Genomic DNA, 20,285 nt, shown 5'->3' with positions numbered 1-20,285 from the left:
ACAGCACTAGTATTGCTGTTGCCTGTTACATCTTTGTTTTGGGGGAATCTAGCGAATTGGTTCTCTGATTTAATGAATTGTTAGTAGAAAATCAATAATTCACTACAAGAAAGCACCACTAATGCACAGAGTTAAGAAAAATAAGAGCAAATGTACAGTGAACTGTCAAACACAGACTCCACAGTGAGAGAGGCTTCTGAAGCAGTCTTTGTGGAACTACACTTCCCAGAGCTCCCTGTGGGGAAAGGCATTCTGAAAAATGTAGTGCAGATTAATAGACAAGCTGCATTTCCTTTAACATCCTGTGCGTCAGCGTGTGACTTTTACAAAGCGCTTCCTGCTGTCCGAGGTAGCATTCCTTCTGCACTGACTACAGTAAGTACCAGAAATGTGTGGACTTGAATTGACTAACACCCACCTACTCAGGGCATACAACATAAACAGGATTGACAGGGTAGCAGATCTGAATGTGCATAAGCCCTGAGAGCTCCTGAATTCATTATTGTTAAATACAAACCCTGCTTCTTGTGGCTCCAAAGAATTAAGGCGTTAAAGTCTTCTCATCTCCTGATTTTGCATTTTATTATTATAAGAACGAGTTATTGCCCTCTGCAGTCAGATTCTGAACCCTCTCCCAGCTGTCCATTCTAGAGCAAAGTACAGAGTTTTCTATTAACTCCTACACTGATCTGCACTTAAACTTTATGCTGTGTTTGGGATTTTCACAGACTAGATCAGAGGTGGGCGAACAACAGCCCGCAGGCCACATCTGGCCCGCGGGACCATCCTGCCCGGCCCTTGAGCTCCCGGCCGGGGAGGCTAGGCCCCGGCCCCTCCCCTGCTGTCCCTCCTCCCCCGCAGCCTCAGCTCGCTGTGCTGCCAGTGCTCTGGGCGGCGGGGCTGCGAGTTCCTGCCAGGCAGCACGGCTGTGAGAGCCACTGGCCTGCCCCGCTGCTCTAGTCTAGACTGCACGGTAGCGTGGCTGGCTCTGGCCGGGCGGCGCGGCTGCCTGTCCTGGTACTCTGAGCAGCGGGGGGGAGGGGGGTGTTGGATAAGGGACAGGGGGATCCCGGGGGGCAGTCAGGGGACAGGGAACGGGGGGATTGGATAGGTGTGGGGGGCCTGTCAGGGTGTGGGGGTGTGGATAGGGGTCAGGGCAGACAGGGAGCGGGGGGGGCTTGATAGGGGGTGAGGTCCTGGGGGGGCGGGGGCGGTCAGGGGACAAGGAGCAGGGGGGCATTGGATAGGTCATGGGTTCTGAGGGGGGCAGTCAGGGGACAGGAAGTGGGAGGGGGTGGAGAGGGGGTGGGGGCCAGGCTGTTTGGGGAGGCACAGCCTTCCCTACCCGGCCCTCCATACAGTTTTGGAACCCCAATGTGGCCCTCGGGCCAAAAAGTTTGCCCACCCATGGACTATCAAAATGTTCCATTTCATAGAATCCTGCAAGTAATGATACCATGTATAGAGCTCACAATGCTTCCAAATTAATTTTGTTAAAGTAAGGGGAGTTATTTTCCATTTAAAACAATTTGCTAGTACTTAACAAAAGTTATTATAGAAGGGCTGGAAGGAAGGGCTTTAAAAAAGATGGCCAAAATTCAACCTTGCTGTGACTCCACTGAAGTCAATGATGGTATCCCAGGGATGAAAATTGCCTGGTACTTTGATGAACATACATCTGGTGGTGGAATCAGGAGGAGACAGTGCTGCTCCATAGCATCCAAACCAGGAAAAGGAATAAAACAGAAATGCCTTGCTGGTTCCCAGGATCAATCCAAATCTCGTCCCAAATCTCAGACTGCAATCAGTTCATCCAGTATTACACCAGAAAAAAAATGAATCCCAACTGATCTGGGAGTAGTAGGGATGGAGAAACAAAGATCAAAGACTGGTTCCTACTAGAGCCACATAATTTTTAACCCGACACCTAAGATCCCTTTCAAATCTGATCATTGAGACAATTAAACTCTTTCAATAATTTCATGTCGTAATCATGTACACAGTTTTGCAATATTTTTATAAGTTCCCATTTCTGTGGACCAAGTGTCAGGAACAGAGTACTCTCCATAATGGCTAGTGTAGAATTGCATGGAGTATCCACAGAATCTTCTTTTCCATTGATTAAATTTCTCCATCTGTAAAATGAGGCTGGGGTGCTGGAACAATTTTTTAGTGGGGGTGCTGAGAGCCATTGAACCAAATTATAAACCTTGTATATAATGGAAATTACTACAAGCCAGGGGGTACGGCAGCATCCCTAGTTCCAGCACCTATGAATGAGGCTAGTGGTACTTAACTTCCTTTGTAAAATGCTTTGAGATCTATGGTTAGGAAGTGCTATATAAGAGCCAAATATTTAATACTTAATTAAGAATCACTGTTCATCAATTCTTCAGAAAAGACACTATAGATAACGTTGCCGTCAACTCCAAAATGTCAGGAAGACAACTACCCAGAAGGCAAAGTGGGTTATGTAATTGCCTCAGCTAAAAGTGTGGCAGGTTTCTTTGGTACAAAATCATCAACTACCTAGAGAGACTGATGCAGCTGCAACTGCTGTCTTCCTTCTAACTTGGGGAGTTCTCTTCTGCATCTGATATTTTGTCTTTAATTCTTCACTGTCATTATTGCATTCCCAATAGATTTTCTGGTTGCTGCATTAGGATGTTCAGTTTGATGAGCTGGAATAGCTTTCTTTAGAAAACAGACAACATAGTGTGGAAGCAGAAGTAATTAACTTTATTATCCTTAATCACAGAGACACACACATTAGGACAGCACAATTTAATCTTTGTTTACAGCAATTTCTGCAAGACCTTCTTGACCAACACAAACTCTCTCTCTCTCTCTCTGTGCAAATATATATATACACAGCTATTTTGGAACTGTCTTTGAAAAGTGTATAAAACTGAGTTAGGATAATGAGGTTCCTGGGGTGTGGATGAAGCCCAAGGCCAAACTGAACAATATTTTAGGAAGTGTGCCCTCAGCATCCTATGGATTCTGTAGAAGAGAGATATATTTCTTTTTTACATTGGAACATTGTCCATTTTTAAACCCATTCGTAGAGATTCATTACACTGCATGCTATGCTTTTGTTTTGGTCAGAGGCAGCTTCTCTCAGGTTCTGGTGAGAGCTATGATTTATCAAGGTGTATACAGAACTCCCTCTCTGTGGTGCAGGTTACACTCTACCTATGTTAGAAAAATGCGGTAAGTTCTTATCTTATTTGTGTTACAGAGTGGGAAGACCAGAGCTTGGTGCTCATGTATCCAGTGTTCCATATGTGTTCTTGCTAAAATTCTGCATCTGTGGCTAATCCTATAGTCCAGTGATAACACAGTGCACTGCACTGTCTACACAACAGGTGTCAAAAGGCCCAGGTCCCTTCTAATAGTGCTGAAAACTGCTGAAGTCAGGTAAACTGAATCAATTCCTACTGTAGGAAAGCATGCTAGCAGTGAAGTTTCTCAAATATTCCTTGAACTTGATCATCAGTTCAACAACAGTTTTCAGCACCACTTCAAACAGTTTGAGGGAAGCAATTTCTGTCATCCATCATCAACTACGATTCATTTCCGTAGTGTAGACACAGGCCAACATGGAGTGTCTTTTTTCAAGAGTTGAGCTTCATCTTTACCTCCTGAATCAGCAGGGCAGGGAGAGCCTCATATTGCTCAGTGATCCAGTCATCCAAATTGATCCAGTCATCCAAATTAGGAGCTGTGTTGACTTACTTAAGAGTAGACATATCCAGGCTTCCTTGTTTGTAAAGCCAGTCAAACATCACTTAGAGCCTTCAAAAGTGGGGAAATACAATACAAATGAGGAGTAGGATCCTCAGGGCTCTGAGCACCTTTGTGAGGTAGAAAGACATCTATTCTATTTCTTCACAGAAATGATTGTGTGTATAAAATAGAGGACATATGTTTGGGGGGTGGGTTATAGTGTGTTTGAAAATAATGTCCGACATTAAAGGCTGCTTGTGAGGTGTTAGTGAGTGCATGATTGTTCTGCCTTCACCTATACAGTCACTACCCACCAACAACTAGCATCTTGCTCTACAAAGCTTTGGAAATATCTGGAATATGAACAGGGGCGGCCCGTCCATATAGGAAAACTAGGCGGTTGCCTAGGGTGCCACGTTAAATGGGGCGCCAAATTCGAGGGGAAAAAAAAGAAAAGAAAAGAAAAGAAAAAGATGAAAAACAAATACAAATAAAATAACAAAGATGTCATTATTTCAATTCCCATGCGTGTACGGAGGGAATATGAATTATAATTAATTTCTCTACATTTCTGAAAATTTATTACTATGTCAAATATTTTATTTACTGCAAAAATAAATAATATTTTAGCAAAAAAATTTTCAATTTGCGACATAGGGTCAAGATGACCCACTCTGCAATTTTGATAAGCAATAACTCAGCCACAATGAAACACATCTGCCAGTGGCAAGAGCTGCAATGCTAGTGACACCTAACTTGAATATACATCAAGGTCGCATAGCTGGAAATTCATGTAGAGCGGAGATATCGCGAGTTGATACATGTCAAATGGTCATTTTAACACACGTCGCAGGTAGATGGTTAAGAATTGAGCGAATACTGCAGAAAATTATGTTTCTTGGTGCCAAAGAATAATGTCTTTCAGCATTATAAATCCAAAATGTGAGTATCTTTAAGTGTTATTAAACCTTAGCATTATTATCGGGCTGTATAATTATGAACTTTTCTTTGTTATAACTGGTTCACATGTAATAAATAAGGTCCATAAAAGAAAAGTAACAGCATTAACACTTAATAGACTACGAAAGTGATGACGTCACACCCCAAGCAGGTAACTGTGAGGAAGGGGATTACTTTCCAAACAACCGGTGTTGGGTTATAATGTCGAAAAAGGTCATTTTGTTTCCGTGTAAAAGCTGTAACTAACTGTTTTAATAGGTAAGTGAGTGTATGTTACTAATCATTGAACCTTTAAGCAGTGAAAAGACGTGTTGGGATGGCTGCAATGTGGTTTAAATCACCAACCATGTGGTGTGTCAGCCATCCTTAACACTATAATGCTTGCAGTTGGGAGCACAGTACATAACAATATTCAAATGCCCCATGGCAGAAAGAGGAAGAAAAAAACCCTCAGGAGCTGAGTATCGTAAACGAAAGGCTGAGAAGGAAAAGGACCAAGCAAAACAGCAGGGATCCTTCCTGAAATATCTTCTCTTTAATCCAAATAAAGATGGAAGCAGTCCACAGCATCCAGATGAAGGAATTTTACTTGGAGAGGAGGTTAGCTCACATCTGCATGGAAGCAGTTTGGAACATCAAGATCAGTGGTTCTCAAACTTTTGTACTGGTGACCCCTTTCACATAAAAAGCCTCTGAGAGTGACCCCCCCCTTATAAATTAAAAACACTTTAAAATATATTTAACACCATTAGAAATGCTGGAGGCAAAGCGGGGTTTGGGGTGGAGGCTGACAGCTCGTGACCCCCCATGTAATAACCTTGCAACCCCCAGAGGGGTCCTGACCCCCAGTTTGAGAACCCCTGATTAAGATGAAGGTATATTACTTCGAGATGAGGGTAGCTCACTCCACAAAAATGCAGTTTGGAAACTCAAGATGATGGAAACTTACTTCTAGATGAAGGAAGCTCACATAATCAGACTGATATGGAAGTGGAGCAAATTTATTCACCTTCAGAGACACATGCAGAAATTGAAGTAAATGAAGTAGAAGGAAGAAAGGATGAGGAAGTTACAAACAAGTGACAGTATAGGGACCCAGCTTCATGGCCCAGATGTGATGACAGTGTGCGGCAAATTCTCATGGAACATGGACCCGAACAAGTTCATGAATTTCCCTTCCCTAAGGATGGAAATAAAAGAAAATTCTCTGCTCAGCATTACAAGACGAAACTCATTAATGGGGAAGAAATTCATCGAAACTGGTACAATATTCAGTGTCGAAGGACTCTGTGTTTTGCTTTTGCTGCAAGTTGTTTAGAAATCAAGTAATTGGTACATCACTTACTGAAAATGGTTTGAAAGACTGGAAAAACATATCTTCAATTCTCTCTTCACATGAAAGAAGTACAGAACATTTGGAATGTTTTCAAAATTGGAAAGAGCTTTAATTACAATTGAAAAAAGGAAAAACTATTGTTGAAGAAAATTTACGTGTGATCAAGGAAAAAGAAGAATATTGACAACAAATATTAGAGTGTCTGATTGCTTTAGTGAGAGTACTCAGTGGGCAAAATTTAGCAGTCCGTGGCCGCAGTAGAAATGAAAAATTATACACTCCAGGTAATGGAAACTTTTTAAAATTTGTTGAATACCTAGCTTTGTTTAATCCAGTCATGAAGGAGCATCTACAATGTAAAATAACTGATCATGAAAGACAGGTTTATTACTTAGGAAAAAATATGCAGAATAAACTGATTCAAATCCTAGCAAATGCCATTAAAAAGAAAATTGTAGAAGCTGCCCATTCTGCAAAATACTTTTCAATAATACTGGACTGTACACCAGATGTGAGTCATGTTGAACAAATGACGATGATCATTCGTTTTGTGGATATGGAAAAGTCTGCAGATGAAGATAATGCTGAAGTGCTCATAAAGGAACATTTTTGGGGTTTCGTACCACTGAAGGAGACGACTGGAGCATTTATGACTGAAACTATTCTACAAGAGCTTGAAACAATGTCATTATCTGTTGAAAACTTATGTGGCCAAGGCTATGATAATGGGAGTAATATGAAGGGTAAAGACAATGGTGTGCAAAGGAGAATGATGGAAATCAATCCTAGGGCCATTTTCGTTCCTTGCAGTGCGCATTCTCTGAATTTGGTGGTCAATGATGCTGCTAGATGCTGTTTGGAGGCAAGCAGCTTCTTTGACCTGGTGCAATGTGTTTATGTGTTTTTCTCAGGCTCAACACGCCATTGGGAGATTCTGACTCGCCATGTGAATTCTCTAACTGTGAAACCACTTAGTCAGACAAGATGGGAGAGTCGCACTGATGCTTTGAAGCCTCTTCGCTATGAACTTGGAAACATTTATAATGCCCTAATTGAAATTTCTGATGATACTAACTTTACTGGATCATCTGGCAATACGGCACGTTCAGATGTGGAAGCTTTTGCAAATGGCCTTTCCAAGTTAAAATTTGTGACTTCACTCATTTTGTGGTATAATATCCTTTTCGAGATTAACCTCACTAGTAAGCAGCTTCAGGAAAAGAACTTGAACATACATTCTGCTATTCAAAAACTGCAGCAAACTAAAAATATTCTGGAGGAATTCAGAAGTGATGAAGGGTTTGAAAGAACACTGGTAGATTCTCTTGAGCTTGCTGAAGAAATAGACTTTCTGACAGAATTTGAACCAGTGCCAGTTCGCATTTGGCAAAAGAAACAGCAGTTTTCGTATGAAGGACGAGACACACCCATTCAGAACCCAAAACAAAGGTTCAAAGTGAATTTCTACTTCACAGTCCTTCATGCTGCTATTCACTCGGTTGACGAAAGATTTCAACAGATGCAGCAGCTAGGGTCAGTATTTGGCTTTCTATATGTTATCTCCAGCTTGCAAAAGAAAACAGCAAAACAGATAAGAGAATTTTGTATAAAACTGGAGTCAGCATTGACTCGTGAAAATTCAAAAGACATTGATACTACAGATTTGTTTAGTGAGCTTCAGGCTTTTTCAAGACAACTTAAGAAACATTCCACTCCTGAAGAATTACTGAAGTTTGTGAAAATAAACTCACAGACAGTTTTCCAAACATTTTTATAGCTCTACGCATTCTTTTAACTTTGCCAGTTTCCGTAGCTAGTGGGGAACGTAGCTTCTCAAAGTTAAAATTGATAAAAACATATCTGCGTTCAATAATGGTGCAAGAGAGACTTGTTGGACTTACCACAATGTCAATAGAGCATGAAATAGCTAGAAAACTGGATCTAAAAGAACTAGTGACTGAATTTTCAAAACTTAAAGCAAGAAAAGTCATGTTTTAAGAGCACAGAGTATTTTTTTTATTTGGAGTTTTTTGTAAATACAGGTTAAAGTTCACTGAAGAGTTTTCTTATTTCTTTCTATATTGGATGTGGTGGTAATGGCAGTTAAAGCAGGAGAGCGTAATAGATGATTTTGGATTTGTAATAATAAAAATTATAATAAACATTTTTAATGCATTTTTATTTGAAATGGGACTGAAATATCCCATGTTCAATATCTTCATCAACGACTTAGATATTGGCATAGAAAGTATGCTTATTAAGTTTGCAGATGATACCAAACTGGGAGGGATTGCAACTGCTTTGGAGGATAGGGTCAACATTCAAAATGATCTGGACAAATTGGAGAAATGGTCTGAGGTAAACAGGATGAAGTTTAATAAAGACAAATGCAAAGTGCTCCACTTAGGAAGGAACAATCAGTTTCACACATACAGAATGGAAAGAGACTGTCTAGGAAGGAGTATGGCAGAAAGGGATCTAGGGATTATAGTGGACCACAAGCTAAATATGAGTCAACAGTGTGATGCTGTTGCAAAAAAAGCAAACGTGATTCTGGGATGCATTAACAGGTGTGTTGTGAGCAAGACACGAGAAGTCATTCTTCCGCTCTACTCTGCGCTGGTTAGGCCTCAACTGGAGTATTGTGTCCAGTTCTGGGCACCGCATTTCAAGAAAGATGTGGAGAAATTGGAGAGGGTCCAGAGAAGAGCAACAAGAATGATTAAAGGTCTTGAGAACATGACCTATGAAGGAAGGCTGAAAGAATTGGGTTTGTTTAGTTTGGAAAAGAGAAGACTGAGAGGAGACATGATAGCAGTTTTCAGGTATCTAAAAGGGTGTCATAAGAAGGTGGGAGAAAATTTGTTCATCTTAGCCTCTAAGGATAGAACAAGAAGCAATGGGCTTAAACTGCAGCAAGGGAGGTTTAGGTTGGACATTAGGAAAAGTTCCTAACTGTCAGAGTGGTTAAACACTGGAATAAACTGCCTAGGGAGGTTGTGAAATCTCCATCTCTGGAGATATTTAAGAGTAGGTTAGATAAATGTCTATCAGGGATGGTCTAGACAGTATTTGGTCCTGCCATGAGGGCAGGGGACTGGACTCGATGACCTCTCGAGGTCCCTTCCAGTCCTAGAGTCTATGAATCTATGAATCATCTAGCTGTCGTGTACAAATCTATTCTGAAAATTTTGTGTCTATTTTATCTGATCTCAGAAACATTGGTTAGACAGACGGACGGATGGACAAACTAAATAATTAAGCCTCTGTTTAAAAAAAAATGCTTAAAAAACTTTAAAAGGAAAAAAGGGGCAAAATATTTCCCAGTTTACCAAAAACCTCAGCCTAGATCTGCCCTTGGGGCTTGGGGGTGGGAGGTGCCGAGTGCATGGTTCGCCTAGGGCGCCAGTTGCTGGCAGCTAGTCTAGGGCCGCCCCTGAATATGAAAGATACTATACCATGCATTCTGTTCCATTTCTCTGTTCATAATGAGTGTACCATTCCTGATCTAGGCTTGGTCTTGCAGTGATCTTCCTGATTCTTTCACAACTGCAGATACTTGTTTGAGCTAAAGGAAGATGATGGCATCTGTAGGCAAGCCCAGAACTCAGGAACATTCTACCTCTTTCACAATCTCTCTCCATTCCTTAAGAAAGTTGGGAGCAAGTACTTGGCACCACAGATAAGTGTAGCAGGTAAGCTGATGGTCAATAGTAAACATCTTTGTAGATTAACCAGCCAAAATGATGTACACCCAAGTTTCTTCCACTAACCAGATTTTAGTTGATACTATGTATGTTGTAAAGATCTTAGAGCTTTGTATCTTTATCTCAGACTGATCATGAGGAAGAATCAGGAAATTTATTAAGTCATATGGGAGAGTGTTCTCCACTTTATGTTCAGGGTATTATTTATTAACATCAAATAACTGTGTTTAGGATTACCATCTAAAGCCTTGGCCAATGGACATGAACTAATTCTTTGTAAGTATAAATAGTATCTACACAGGTCTAATCCATTTACTAATATTTATTTAGAGACAATATTTTTAATCAGGTTTAAATATGTGGGGCCATTTCCTTTGAAGCTAATGGTTTATAAGTGAGATATAAAGTTGACAAGGAAGGTGTATAACTTGGGAGAGTTTCTTTGGTGGAAATACAATACATTCTGAGACACAAATAATTGTAGGTCCCCGAATACTAGACTGTATGCTCTTCTTGCTCTGCACAATCACGGTCCAAAAGCCGGTGGATAAACTGGATTCTTTATTTCCACCTGACTCCTTTCATTCTAGAACAGGGGCGGGCAAACTTTTTGCCTGAGGCCAGACATGGCCCGGCCCCACCCTATCCCCTATCCGACCGCTCCTGCTTCTCACTCTCTGATGGCCCCCCCGGGACTCCTGCCCCATCCAACCCCCCCCCATTCCCTGTCCCCTGACGCCCCCCCCCAGAACCCCTGCCCCATCCAACCCCCCCTCTCCTTCCTGACTGCCCCCCCGGGACTCCTGCCCCATCCAACCCCCCCGTTCCTTGTCCCCTGACTGCCCCCAGAACCCCTGCCCCTGACTGCCCCCTGCCACCTAATCCAACCCCTCCTCTCATTCCTGACTGCCCCCCCGGGACCCCTGCCCCATCCAACCACCCCTTCTTCCTGACCGCCCCCGGAACCCCTGCCCCTGACTGCCCCCCGCTGCCCCATCCAACCCCCCTCTCATTCCTGACTGCCCCCCTGGGACTCCTGCCCCTGTTCCCCGCCCTCTGACCGCCCCAACCCCTATCCACACCCCCGCCCCTGATCACCACCCCGAACTCCCCTGCCCTCTATCCAACCCCTCCGCTCCCTGCCCCCTTACCGCGCTGCCTGGAGCACTGGTGGCTGGAGGCACTACAGCCGTGCCGCTCAGAGTGCCAGGACAGGCAGCCGTGCTGCCCGGCTGGAGCCAGCCACACAACCGTGCAGCACAGCGCACCGGGTGAGGCCAGGCTCTGCAGCTGCGCTGCCCCAGGATCTCGCAGCCCCACTGCCCAGAGTATTGCGCCGGCGGTGGAGCGAGCTGAGGCTGTGGGAGAGGGGGAACCGTGGGGGAGGGGCCGAGGGCTAGCCTCCCGGGGCAGGAGCTCAGGGGCCGGGCAGGAGGGGCCCGCCGGCCGGATGTGGCCTGTAGGCCGTAGTTTGCCCACCTCTGTTCTAGAACCACCACGTACCTATTTCCTCCCTTCCCCACATGTGAGCTTTGTCTTGAGGGTTTACCCTTGGATGGGAAGGTGTAATGGTTTACCACTCTCCCCACTTCAGGGGATTGTTGTCAACAGCACCGTGAATCAGCTATTTCAAGGTGCTTTCCCAGTCTCACACCTTTTCCACAAGCCATAGGAAATCCCTTCTGTGATGTGGCCTAGTTCCATTGGCCTGGTCTGTAGGAGCCTTAAATATTAAGCTGTTGTTGTTGTTTTGTTTTAGTGTAAGTTTATCAGCTTTCTCCTCCCTTTTCCTCTGTTGTTTAGAAATGAAAAGCATGCTGGGGAAGTTCAAACAGAATGAACAGATGATAGAGGACTCGGTGCTGATTGGCTGTTCAGATGAATGCATGGCATACTTTGCCCTGGATCTAGGTTAGAATTACGCCTCCATCTATGTCTCACCCATTGGGTGCTATATTTGTTCACTTAAATCTGCAAGTAAAGGAAGCCCAGGCACACTGATGGAGATGCTGTCTACGCCCTTGATGGGTGAGAAGTTGCTTCTGAAGGAAGTCCTCTCTCATCCTTGATGGGAGGTACTGTGACTTAACTGGAGCCACTTTAGGGAATTTTTATATAATGATATTACTTCTCTCTTTGTTTTTAGTAAAGTTGGTATGTTTGTAGGTCACAACTTTTGGGGACTGTATTATGACTGATGTAATGTCATTTCCATACTAATATGATTCCGTCATCAGCAGCTCTATGGGAATGTTCAGAAATTGTACACTCTTAATAGGAACAAAGAAGGGTGTGGGGTGGGGGTAATAACTGAAATTTCTGATTCCCACAGATTTATTCAATTCCAGGATCCTTGGAGAAATCTGTCATTGAATCTGAATTGAGGGGGTCATTTACTGAATTACGGAAGGCTTTCTTTCAACTAGATGGGAAAGATGCACCCTTGTTGTCCTCGGTATGATATAGGATATTTCACGTATAGAAATTGTGATTGTTTGCACCAGATCTCCCACTTGCAATCATTAGTTTATTATTTTATATATATTGTGGCAGTACCTAGGAGCCCCACCAGTTTGTGAGACATTGTGCCAGGCACTGTACAAACACATAGTAAATGGCAGCCTCTGTCTGAAAGAAAAGATGTAACAGGTGGATGAAACAGAGATGTGAGTGGCTGAGGAAAGAGGACAGAATAACAGTAATAATATGCTGATTTAACATGGACTAGCTCTCTGCCCACTTTGTAAATGTAACAAACCAGTCAGTAGCAATAGTCACAGTAATCACAACTTGCCACCTGCCTCACCACTATCAGAGGGCAGTTTTCTGTATGCATCCCAGCAGAAGTTAATGTTAAGAAGGGGTTTGAAGGAGGATAAAGTGGTGTTCTCATTGTTTTGTTCACCTTTTAAAACTGCTCCTCTTTGAGCCATTACTCTGCAGATATTCTAATTTATTTTTGGAAGCCTTGTCAAAAAGCATGTGTGCTAAAATCAGGTCCATGAGTCCATAAATAGAAATAGCTCATCATTCCCCTTTCTGAAAGAGTTGTGGTACATGTGCTATACAGCAAGAAACAGATCTGGTCTAGGCATTACTTAGAGCAGCGTTTCCCAAACTTTTTTGGCTACGGAACACTTTTTAGCCTATTACGGAACAGTTATATTATTTTGTAGTCGTTTGGTTTTCAAACAAAAAACTGCGTTATTTATGCTCAAATATATTTTATTTTATAAAACAAAGCAAAAATACAAATTTAAAATAACTTGAACTAACAATTTCTAACTGGAAAGCGTGTGTAAAGTAGTACAAAAATCAAGTGCAAGAGTCAAAATTAAAAACAGTGTTCTACTAAAAAAAACCTGTTTTTATATATACACAAACACCAAACAAATTAGATTTTTACTAGGAAAATCTATTTTTATAAACAGAAATACAAATTTGGATTTAATAGGATTAGTGTTTTTGCGTTTTTCTATCACAAATTCGCTTAATATTAGGAATAATGCTGGAAAGTTGAATCCTCATGTCAGGCGCAGCATCAAGTCTATTCCTATATTTGGTTTTTGTTGCAGTATAATACGAAAATCCCGTCTCACACAAATAAGTTGTAGCAAAAGGAAGGAGCACTCGAACTGCACATTTAGCCACATTAGGGTACCCTTCTATTAGGTTGCTCCAAAAATTATTCAGCGGAAGATCCTTAAACTTTTGTTTCAAATCAGAGTCAGAAATTAAGTCAATTAGGCTTTCATAATCGTGCGCAGTAAAGCCGACTGGTTTGGCTGTAATTACAAACGGATTTCGAACCCAAGCATTATCATCAGTAGTTGTAGGAAAATATTCTAATAAAGAGGCCTGCAAGTCACGTAAGTGCTGTAAAATGGTGCTGGAAACTTCTTCATGGACTGTAGAATTTATTTCAGTCAGAAATTCATGTACTGTAGGGAAGCAGTCGAAGTTATTCTGTTCTACAGAAGATGCCCTTGAATTGCAGTTTCTTTTTTAACGATGAAATTTTATCCATTGTAGTAAAAATGGTCACATTCTTTCCTTGCAGCAACAGATTAATTTCATTTAATTTTGCAGAAATATCTGCAAGATATGCAAGTCTCATTAGCCACGAGGAATTTGTCAGACAGTCATTAAATTTTCATCCTGAATTATCTGAAGTGAAGAGTACCAGTAGTTCACTACGAAGCTCAAAAAGCCTCACAAGTAGTTTTCCTCTGGATAGCCACCTCACTTCCGTATGTAAAAGAAGCGCTTTGTGCTGACTATCCATTTCCTCACACAAAATGTTAAATAACCTGGATTGAAGTGGTCGAGATTTGACAAAATTGATAATTTGTACTGCTTCATCGAGCACAATTTTCAGATATGCTGGTATTTTTTTAACTGCAAGTGCTTGTCTGTGTAGAACACAATGGCTCTTAGTGCTTTCTGGTGCCACACTTATGATTCGCGTTACAGCTCCCTTCATCTTCCCGATCATTGCCCGAGCACCGTCAGTACATATATCAATACATTTTCCCCAACTAATTTCATGCTTTCTGATAAAATTGTTGATGCAGTTGAATATTGCTTCTCCAGTTGTGTTGCTTTGCGGAGATTCACATAAGAGCAGGTCGTCTTCAATAATATTCTTAAATCTATATCGGACAAATACTAGTAGCACAGCAAGTCCTGAAACGACAGTGGACTCATCTAGCTGCAATGAATACTCATGGCAAATTTTCAGTCGGCAAACTAGCTCTTTTTCTATGCCATCGGTAAGATCTTTAATACGGCATGCAACAGTATTATTTGACAACTGTACAGCACAATTTTTTTACCAGACTGCTCACTCAACATGCACGTTACAATATCTTTCGCGCAAGGCTTGATAAGCGTTTCTCCAATAGTGTGAGCTTCTCCGGCAAGCGCTATATGGTAACTTACTCGATAAGATGCCTCTGTTGCACTTTTGTTGTCTGTTTTAGCAATTTTAATCATCCAAAGTTTACAATTTCCAAGTAAGTCATGCTTCCTCTTGAAAAAACTTATATCTTTGTCTTTGTATTCAGCATGCTTGGTTTCCAAATGCCTACGAAGTTTAGCAGGAGCCAGTGAACTGTTTGCTAGTATTTTGTTGCACACGACGCACAGCGCATCAGGAACATCTTTATTTCCAACACACGTAAAACCAAAAGACAAATAACTTTCATCATACTTTTGTTTTGGTCTTTTAACACCTGCTTCTTCTTGTTTTTTGATATACTTCGGTGGAAATTCTTTCACCTTGGATAACTCACTAGTACTAACAGATTTTTCGGCAACAAAAGACTGCGATTGTTCATCCTCACTTTGAAGTGTCACAATATTTTGCTCGTTTATTTCGGCCGCAGTTGGAGTACCAGAAGAACTTGCTTTTCGTTTCAAAGTTCCCTCTTTTAGCCACAAATCCATGGTGATTAGGTTTAGTAACAATATTTAGAAATACTGATTTTTGTCAAATTTTGTTTGTCACAAATATTTATATTGTTTCGAGCGAAGCTAGTTTAGTTGTGCTTATCGCACACACGGTAAAGACCCACAGGTTTGAACGTGTTCAGTGAATATGTTATATTCAACATGGCGTAAAGAGAATGGTGTGTGCATACCACTGCAGTTCGCGCAGCCTCGAATGGAAGGGGTACGATGTCACTAACTGAAACGTGCCCGAAAGGGGTAGACATCAACATGCTTGCGTGCCACGTTCTCTTTATGCCATGATATTCAATACGAGATCTATCAATAACTGGAAAGAGAGTTTTATGTTAAATTATAGTCATTCAAAAAGAGTTGTAAACTATGCTTCAAATATGCCAAATTTAAAATTTAAAAAAAATTAAAGACCCTTTTTTTAAAATTATGATTCTTTCACGGAACACCTATTCACATCGTGCGGAACACCAGTGTTCCGTGGAACACAGTTTGGGAAACACTGACTTAGAGGCATGGTTCAATTCCAGTTATTGTTCCTATTCAATCCCAATACACAGCAACTTCCTTTTCTTCTCCTCTCCTAGACATGCTGAAAGGGATTGTAATTTAAATTCAAAATGAGGAGCTTGAAACATTGTGTGGCTACAGCCACACTTTTCAAAGCAGCTCCTTAATTTCATGTGCACTTTCAGGGCTGCCTGACCTGATGAACTGTGATTTGATCCACAAGGATGCATGATAGGAAGAGGATGGCAAAGTATCACTCAGGGAGAATGGAATGACTGCACTGAATGAGCCCTATGTTCTGCTGTTAACTGATTGTATTTATGTTTTGGTGTTTATAGGCTCAGGCCCTTCTTCGTTGGCATGATACCCATCAGTACTGTAGCAAAACTGGGCAGCCTACCCAGAAGAACCTAGCTGGCAGCAAGCGTGTTTGCCATACCAATGGAATAATTTATTACCCACAGGTCAGCATCTGAATGGTGGGACAACTGACACATGATCACAGTGGTGACTAGCCAAAATTGTTGGACTTAATAGGAGGGAATTTGTGAAACTCAAGAGCAAGAGCTTTCTATTTAGTTGTGTACTTTTTCTTTGTTTGTCCAATGTCCCCTGAAATCTTCTAGAAAAAGCAATAGCAATAGTCTGTGTTCTCACGTTACTCTAGTTTTCATGTAACAATCAGTTTGTCTGAACTGTGATTCCTAGTTGCTTTGCTGTTTGGTGTGTTGTCTAGATGTCCCCAGTGGTTATCACTTTGGTGTCTGATGGGAGCCGGTGCCTTCTTGCCCGACAGGCGTCATTCCCAAAGGGGATGTACAGTGCTCTAGCAGGCTTCTGTGATGTGGGTAAGGAAGCTTCTGACCTAGTGTTGTTTTGAACTCATATGCATAAGACTGTGTTTGATAACAGGATTGTGTGCTGCATGGTGGGAGACTTGAGTCTGGGAACCAGCCACAGACCTGCAGCTCCCCCCGTTCAGTGGAGCTCATGCCCAGAAGTGATGTTCTGGAAAAGGGGGATGGATGTTACTAGAGCAGCTTTGCTCATCCAGCTGAAGTGTGAAATTGCTGTGTTTATCTGAAGAAGGAAAGAAGCTCTAAAAGGGGTAAAGTCATGGGATTCAGCAACAGGGCACTGTCTGTGCTCATATCCACGTATGAGACCTTAGAGTTAAAATCCAAGGACTCTTCTTCTTACATCTTTTTTCTGGGCTGGTGGAGAGTGGATGTGTTGGGGAACTTACAAGAAAAAGTGTGGTACTTTTAGTGAGTGAGAGGGAAAGTGGCTTCAAAAATGAAAGAAGATCAGAGTAGCTTATTCTTTCTGTCTACAGTATATACTTATATGGCTCCCACCACCTTATTATTTGAGTGTCTTTGGTGCCTGGGAGAGGTATCCAGAAAGCAAATTTGAAGGGGACTAAAGATAGTTGATGGATTTGTTATTGTGGCCTGATGCTAAAGTGCTCTGAGAATGACTCACCTTACAGCGACTTATACTACTTGGGAAGTCAAACCTAAAATTCCTAAAATCCCCCCCATTTTTGTGTGGCACAAGGGATACTTTCCTATCCTGGGAAAAACCTGCCAGCATTACCTTACCTGATGGGGGGGCTGTCTCTGACTAACTTGAGTGTTTCCAGGTGAGACTCTGGAGGAGACAGTCCGACGGGAGGTGGCAGAAGAGGTGGGATTGGAGGTGGAGTCTCTGTGGTATTCTGCGTCTCAGCACTGGCCCTTTCCCAACAGCTCCCTAATGATAGCTTGTCATGCCATGGTGCAGCCACAACAGACCAAGGTGAGCAGCCCCCAAGATTTTATTACCTTTCTTGCTTGGTGAATTCTCCTTTCCCAATCCATAGAACCGCTGCATTGTCAAATCCTTTTAAATGCAACTTTCAATGAGTTCTACTGAAGTGAGTGTGGGATCCTTTTAAAAGTTTGAAAATACTCCTTTTCTGTTTCAAAAATATGGTGTATTTGTGCTGCAATGTGTATGAACCAACATCCAGATCCAAACACAGCTATACTCTGTGTCCACCCTCTGCAGATCAGGCCAAGCTCTGATTTGATTTCCTATTGCTAAAATTCCTTGTTCATCCACCAGCACCACTAATACAAGCATGGTAATGGAATAGTGTGTACTGACTAATTGCTACACTAAAGGAAACCAAAGCCCACAAAATATTAACGCACAATAGATTCTACTGGGGCAATTTTTTAATTTATTGGCAACAAGTGGTCAATGCATTGTCTCATAATAGATATTTAAAGTATAAAGGCTGTTTTGGAAGCAAGTTTTAAATTTTTTTAAAGCAAATTCCATTTTAGTGCAAGGTGTTGGACTGATAATTCCTGGGATGTGAAGTCTTCCATTCATCCACTAAACAGGAACTGTATGGGCAGTGCAGCGCTAGCTTCCCTCACCCACCTTTCCCAAGCGTGCTGCATGGCTGAGTAATTCAGTCTCCATTTCCATTGAGGCCTTAGCCCCTTTGTGGAGACTGCCACCCCAGGAACAGATATGATGCGAACACCTGGTCCTAGCCAAATACTACTAATTCATTTCACATAAGCCACTGAACAGCCTCACTTGCAGGATAAGTGGGACTATGCTTATTTAAAATTCCTGGTAACTGGGGCTTGCTTTAACTCTAACCTGTCCGTCTTCCCACATCACTTCCCAGTCTAGGGCAGATGGGGAGAAATCTCTTCAACAGACACTCACAGAATACATTGGAACCCAGAATTCATTAGCCTTTGTTGCCAGAAAGTCCTGTAGATACAGGAATTATGAAGTCCCAGGTAGCTGCTTTGAAAGCCATTTACAGTCCTTCATACATTTTGAATCCTTTCCAGATCAGTGTGAACAAACTGGAGTTGGAAGCAGCTGGCTGGTTCAGCCTGGAGGAGATAATGGAAGCACTTGGACGGGAGCCTAAGCCTTTGAAACAAGAGGATGGCAGCTTTTCACTTTGGCTGCCACCCAAGTGGGCTATAGCCCACCAACTGATTCAGGAGTGGGTTAAGCTGCAGGCTTCCTCGCCTGCTTAGGCACAGTCTATCAAACCTTTATTTTAGCAGGTAAAAACAAGCGAGGACAATTTCTCATAGTGGTGACCCAGCCAGAATGGCTCATAAACCAACTTATATTCAGGTACACCTAGGGGCACAGACACATATTTGGATAAGTCCCAGCAACTCTGATACACAAAGAACCATCAATTAGATACAATATCATAAGTTCCAGTAAATCTTATAAAAAAAAACAAAACAAAAAAACAAAAGCCCAAACCACTAGATGTGTCATCAAACCAGCTACAAGCCTACACCATAGACATCAGAATGATCAAACCCTAATACGTTTCCTAGATCTCTCTTAGAATAAAGGATTCCACTCATTTTCCTCTATTTTACCCCCTTAGACATCTCTGATGTCACACAATAGAGCCTCACTCTTTTTGACAGAGTAGGTGGTGGGATTCCATTTAGGGTCTGTCAGTGTTGGTCCTAGTGCTGCTCTTGCGTTTTTTGACGAAGTGTGAGAATAGTGAAAGTACAAATTTCATTAAGTTCCCTCCTTCCATTGCTTCCCTGCCCCATCAAGTCTCCCACTACGCTCATCTTCATACAAAAATACCCTTGATTTCCTTTGCTACTAAAGAGGTACCACGTTTGTTCATATTGGACTTTGCAGCTAAAGGTCCTCCCTCAGTGCTGAGCACATTGCCTCTACAGCTTTCCATCCTCAGGGAGCAAGATTTGGTGATAAACAACAGAGGAAAAAAACCTGCATAAAGCTTTAACTTGCTTGATATTCTGGAAGAGCCCCCATGACTCAAACGGTAATAGAAATCGCTGAGAGCCCAAGGAACACATCATTTCTGCCTCAGTCCATAGGGTATCACTCTAAACTCCATGCATTGCTTACCTACAGAGCATTTCTGTGGAGCAGAAAGAGCCCAGTCACAAGGTTCAAGGGCTTGGCTAGATGCTTGCTCCCCTTGTACTGGTGGAATAGCAGGTTATCACCCTCCGGGAGACCCACTGAAGCATAGCCTTGGGCAGGCAGAGACTAATAACAGCCTAATAATGGAGTTACCTGGATTTCTGATTTGCTGGTAATTAAACTGGAAGAATTCAGGGTGGCTGTACCTTCTGCTTACTTAGTTGAGTTCCTGGGAAAAGGCACAGATGCCCACAGTTTCGAGGCTATTAGTTTGGACATTTGGAGGGAGAAGTGCATTTTTAATCCTCACCAATTGATCCTGCTCCTGGCCAAACACTGCTAGCTACACATTTTCTATAGTCACACATGGTTGTGTTGTAACAGTCTGGCATCCAGCTTTCTTTAAAATGTAACTTACTGTAGCTCTGCTGGTTTGTTCGTCATTCTTTCCCTGCATGTGTGGTGTCTGGGTTCCCTTTCTGGCTCTTACTCTCATCATCCTTTCTTTTACTTTCTGGAATAAAGGGGAATTAGGAATGAGGTAGAGAATGGGTGTAGATCAGTCTTGTCGTTTCATTCCCATTTTCTATTGTTTTCTATCCTGCCTCTGCAACCTGTTTTTCTCATGT

At 42.1% G+C, this 20,285-nt stretch overlaps 1 protein-coding gene across 2 annotated transcripts; it reads left to right on the top strand.

The window, feature by feature from the left end:
- Nucleotides 1-335: 335 nt before the first annotated feature.
- Nucleotides 336-18,761, top strand: NUDT13 (nudix hydrolase 13). 2 transcript variants are annotated; one of them, XM_065408447.1, is made up of 9 exons: nucleotides 336-375; nucleotides 3,109-3,213; nucleotides 9,581-9,720; nucleotides 11,536-11,643; nucleotides 12,081-12,187; nucleotides 16,044-16,169; nucleotides 16,442-16,553; nucleotides 17,351-17,505; nucleotides 18,567-18,761. In XM_065408447.1, exons 2-9 carry the CDS (start codon nucleotides 3,140-3,142, stop codon nucleotides 18,759-18,761), a joined length of 1,017 nt encoding a protein of 338 aa, XP_065264519.1. In that variant the 5' UTR covers nucleotides 336-375; nucleotides 3,109-3,139. The 2 variants fall into 2 exon arrangements, with proteins under 2 accessions (XP_065264519.1, XP_065264518.1); XM_065408446.1 differs by lacking the exon at nucleotides 336-375 and having other exon boundaries at nucleotides 2,942-3,213.
- The last annotated feature ends 1,524 nt before the right edge of the window (nucleotides 18,762-20,285 follow it).

Source organism: Emys orbicularis, chromosome 7, assembly GCF_028017835.1.
Source record: "Emys orbicularis isolate rEmyOrb1 chromosome 7, rEmyOrb1.hap1, whole genome shotgun sequence".
NCBI lineage: Eukaryota > Metazoa > Chordata > Testudines > Emydidae > Emys > Emys orbicularis.
Note: the sequence above shows the minus strand (reverse complement) of the source record. Positions and strands in the feature narration are given on the sequence as shown.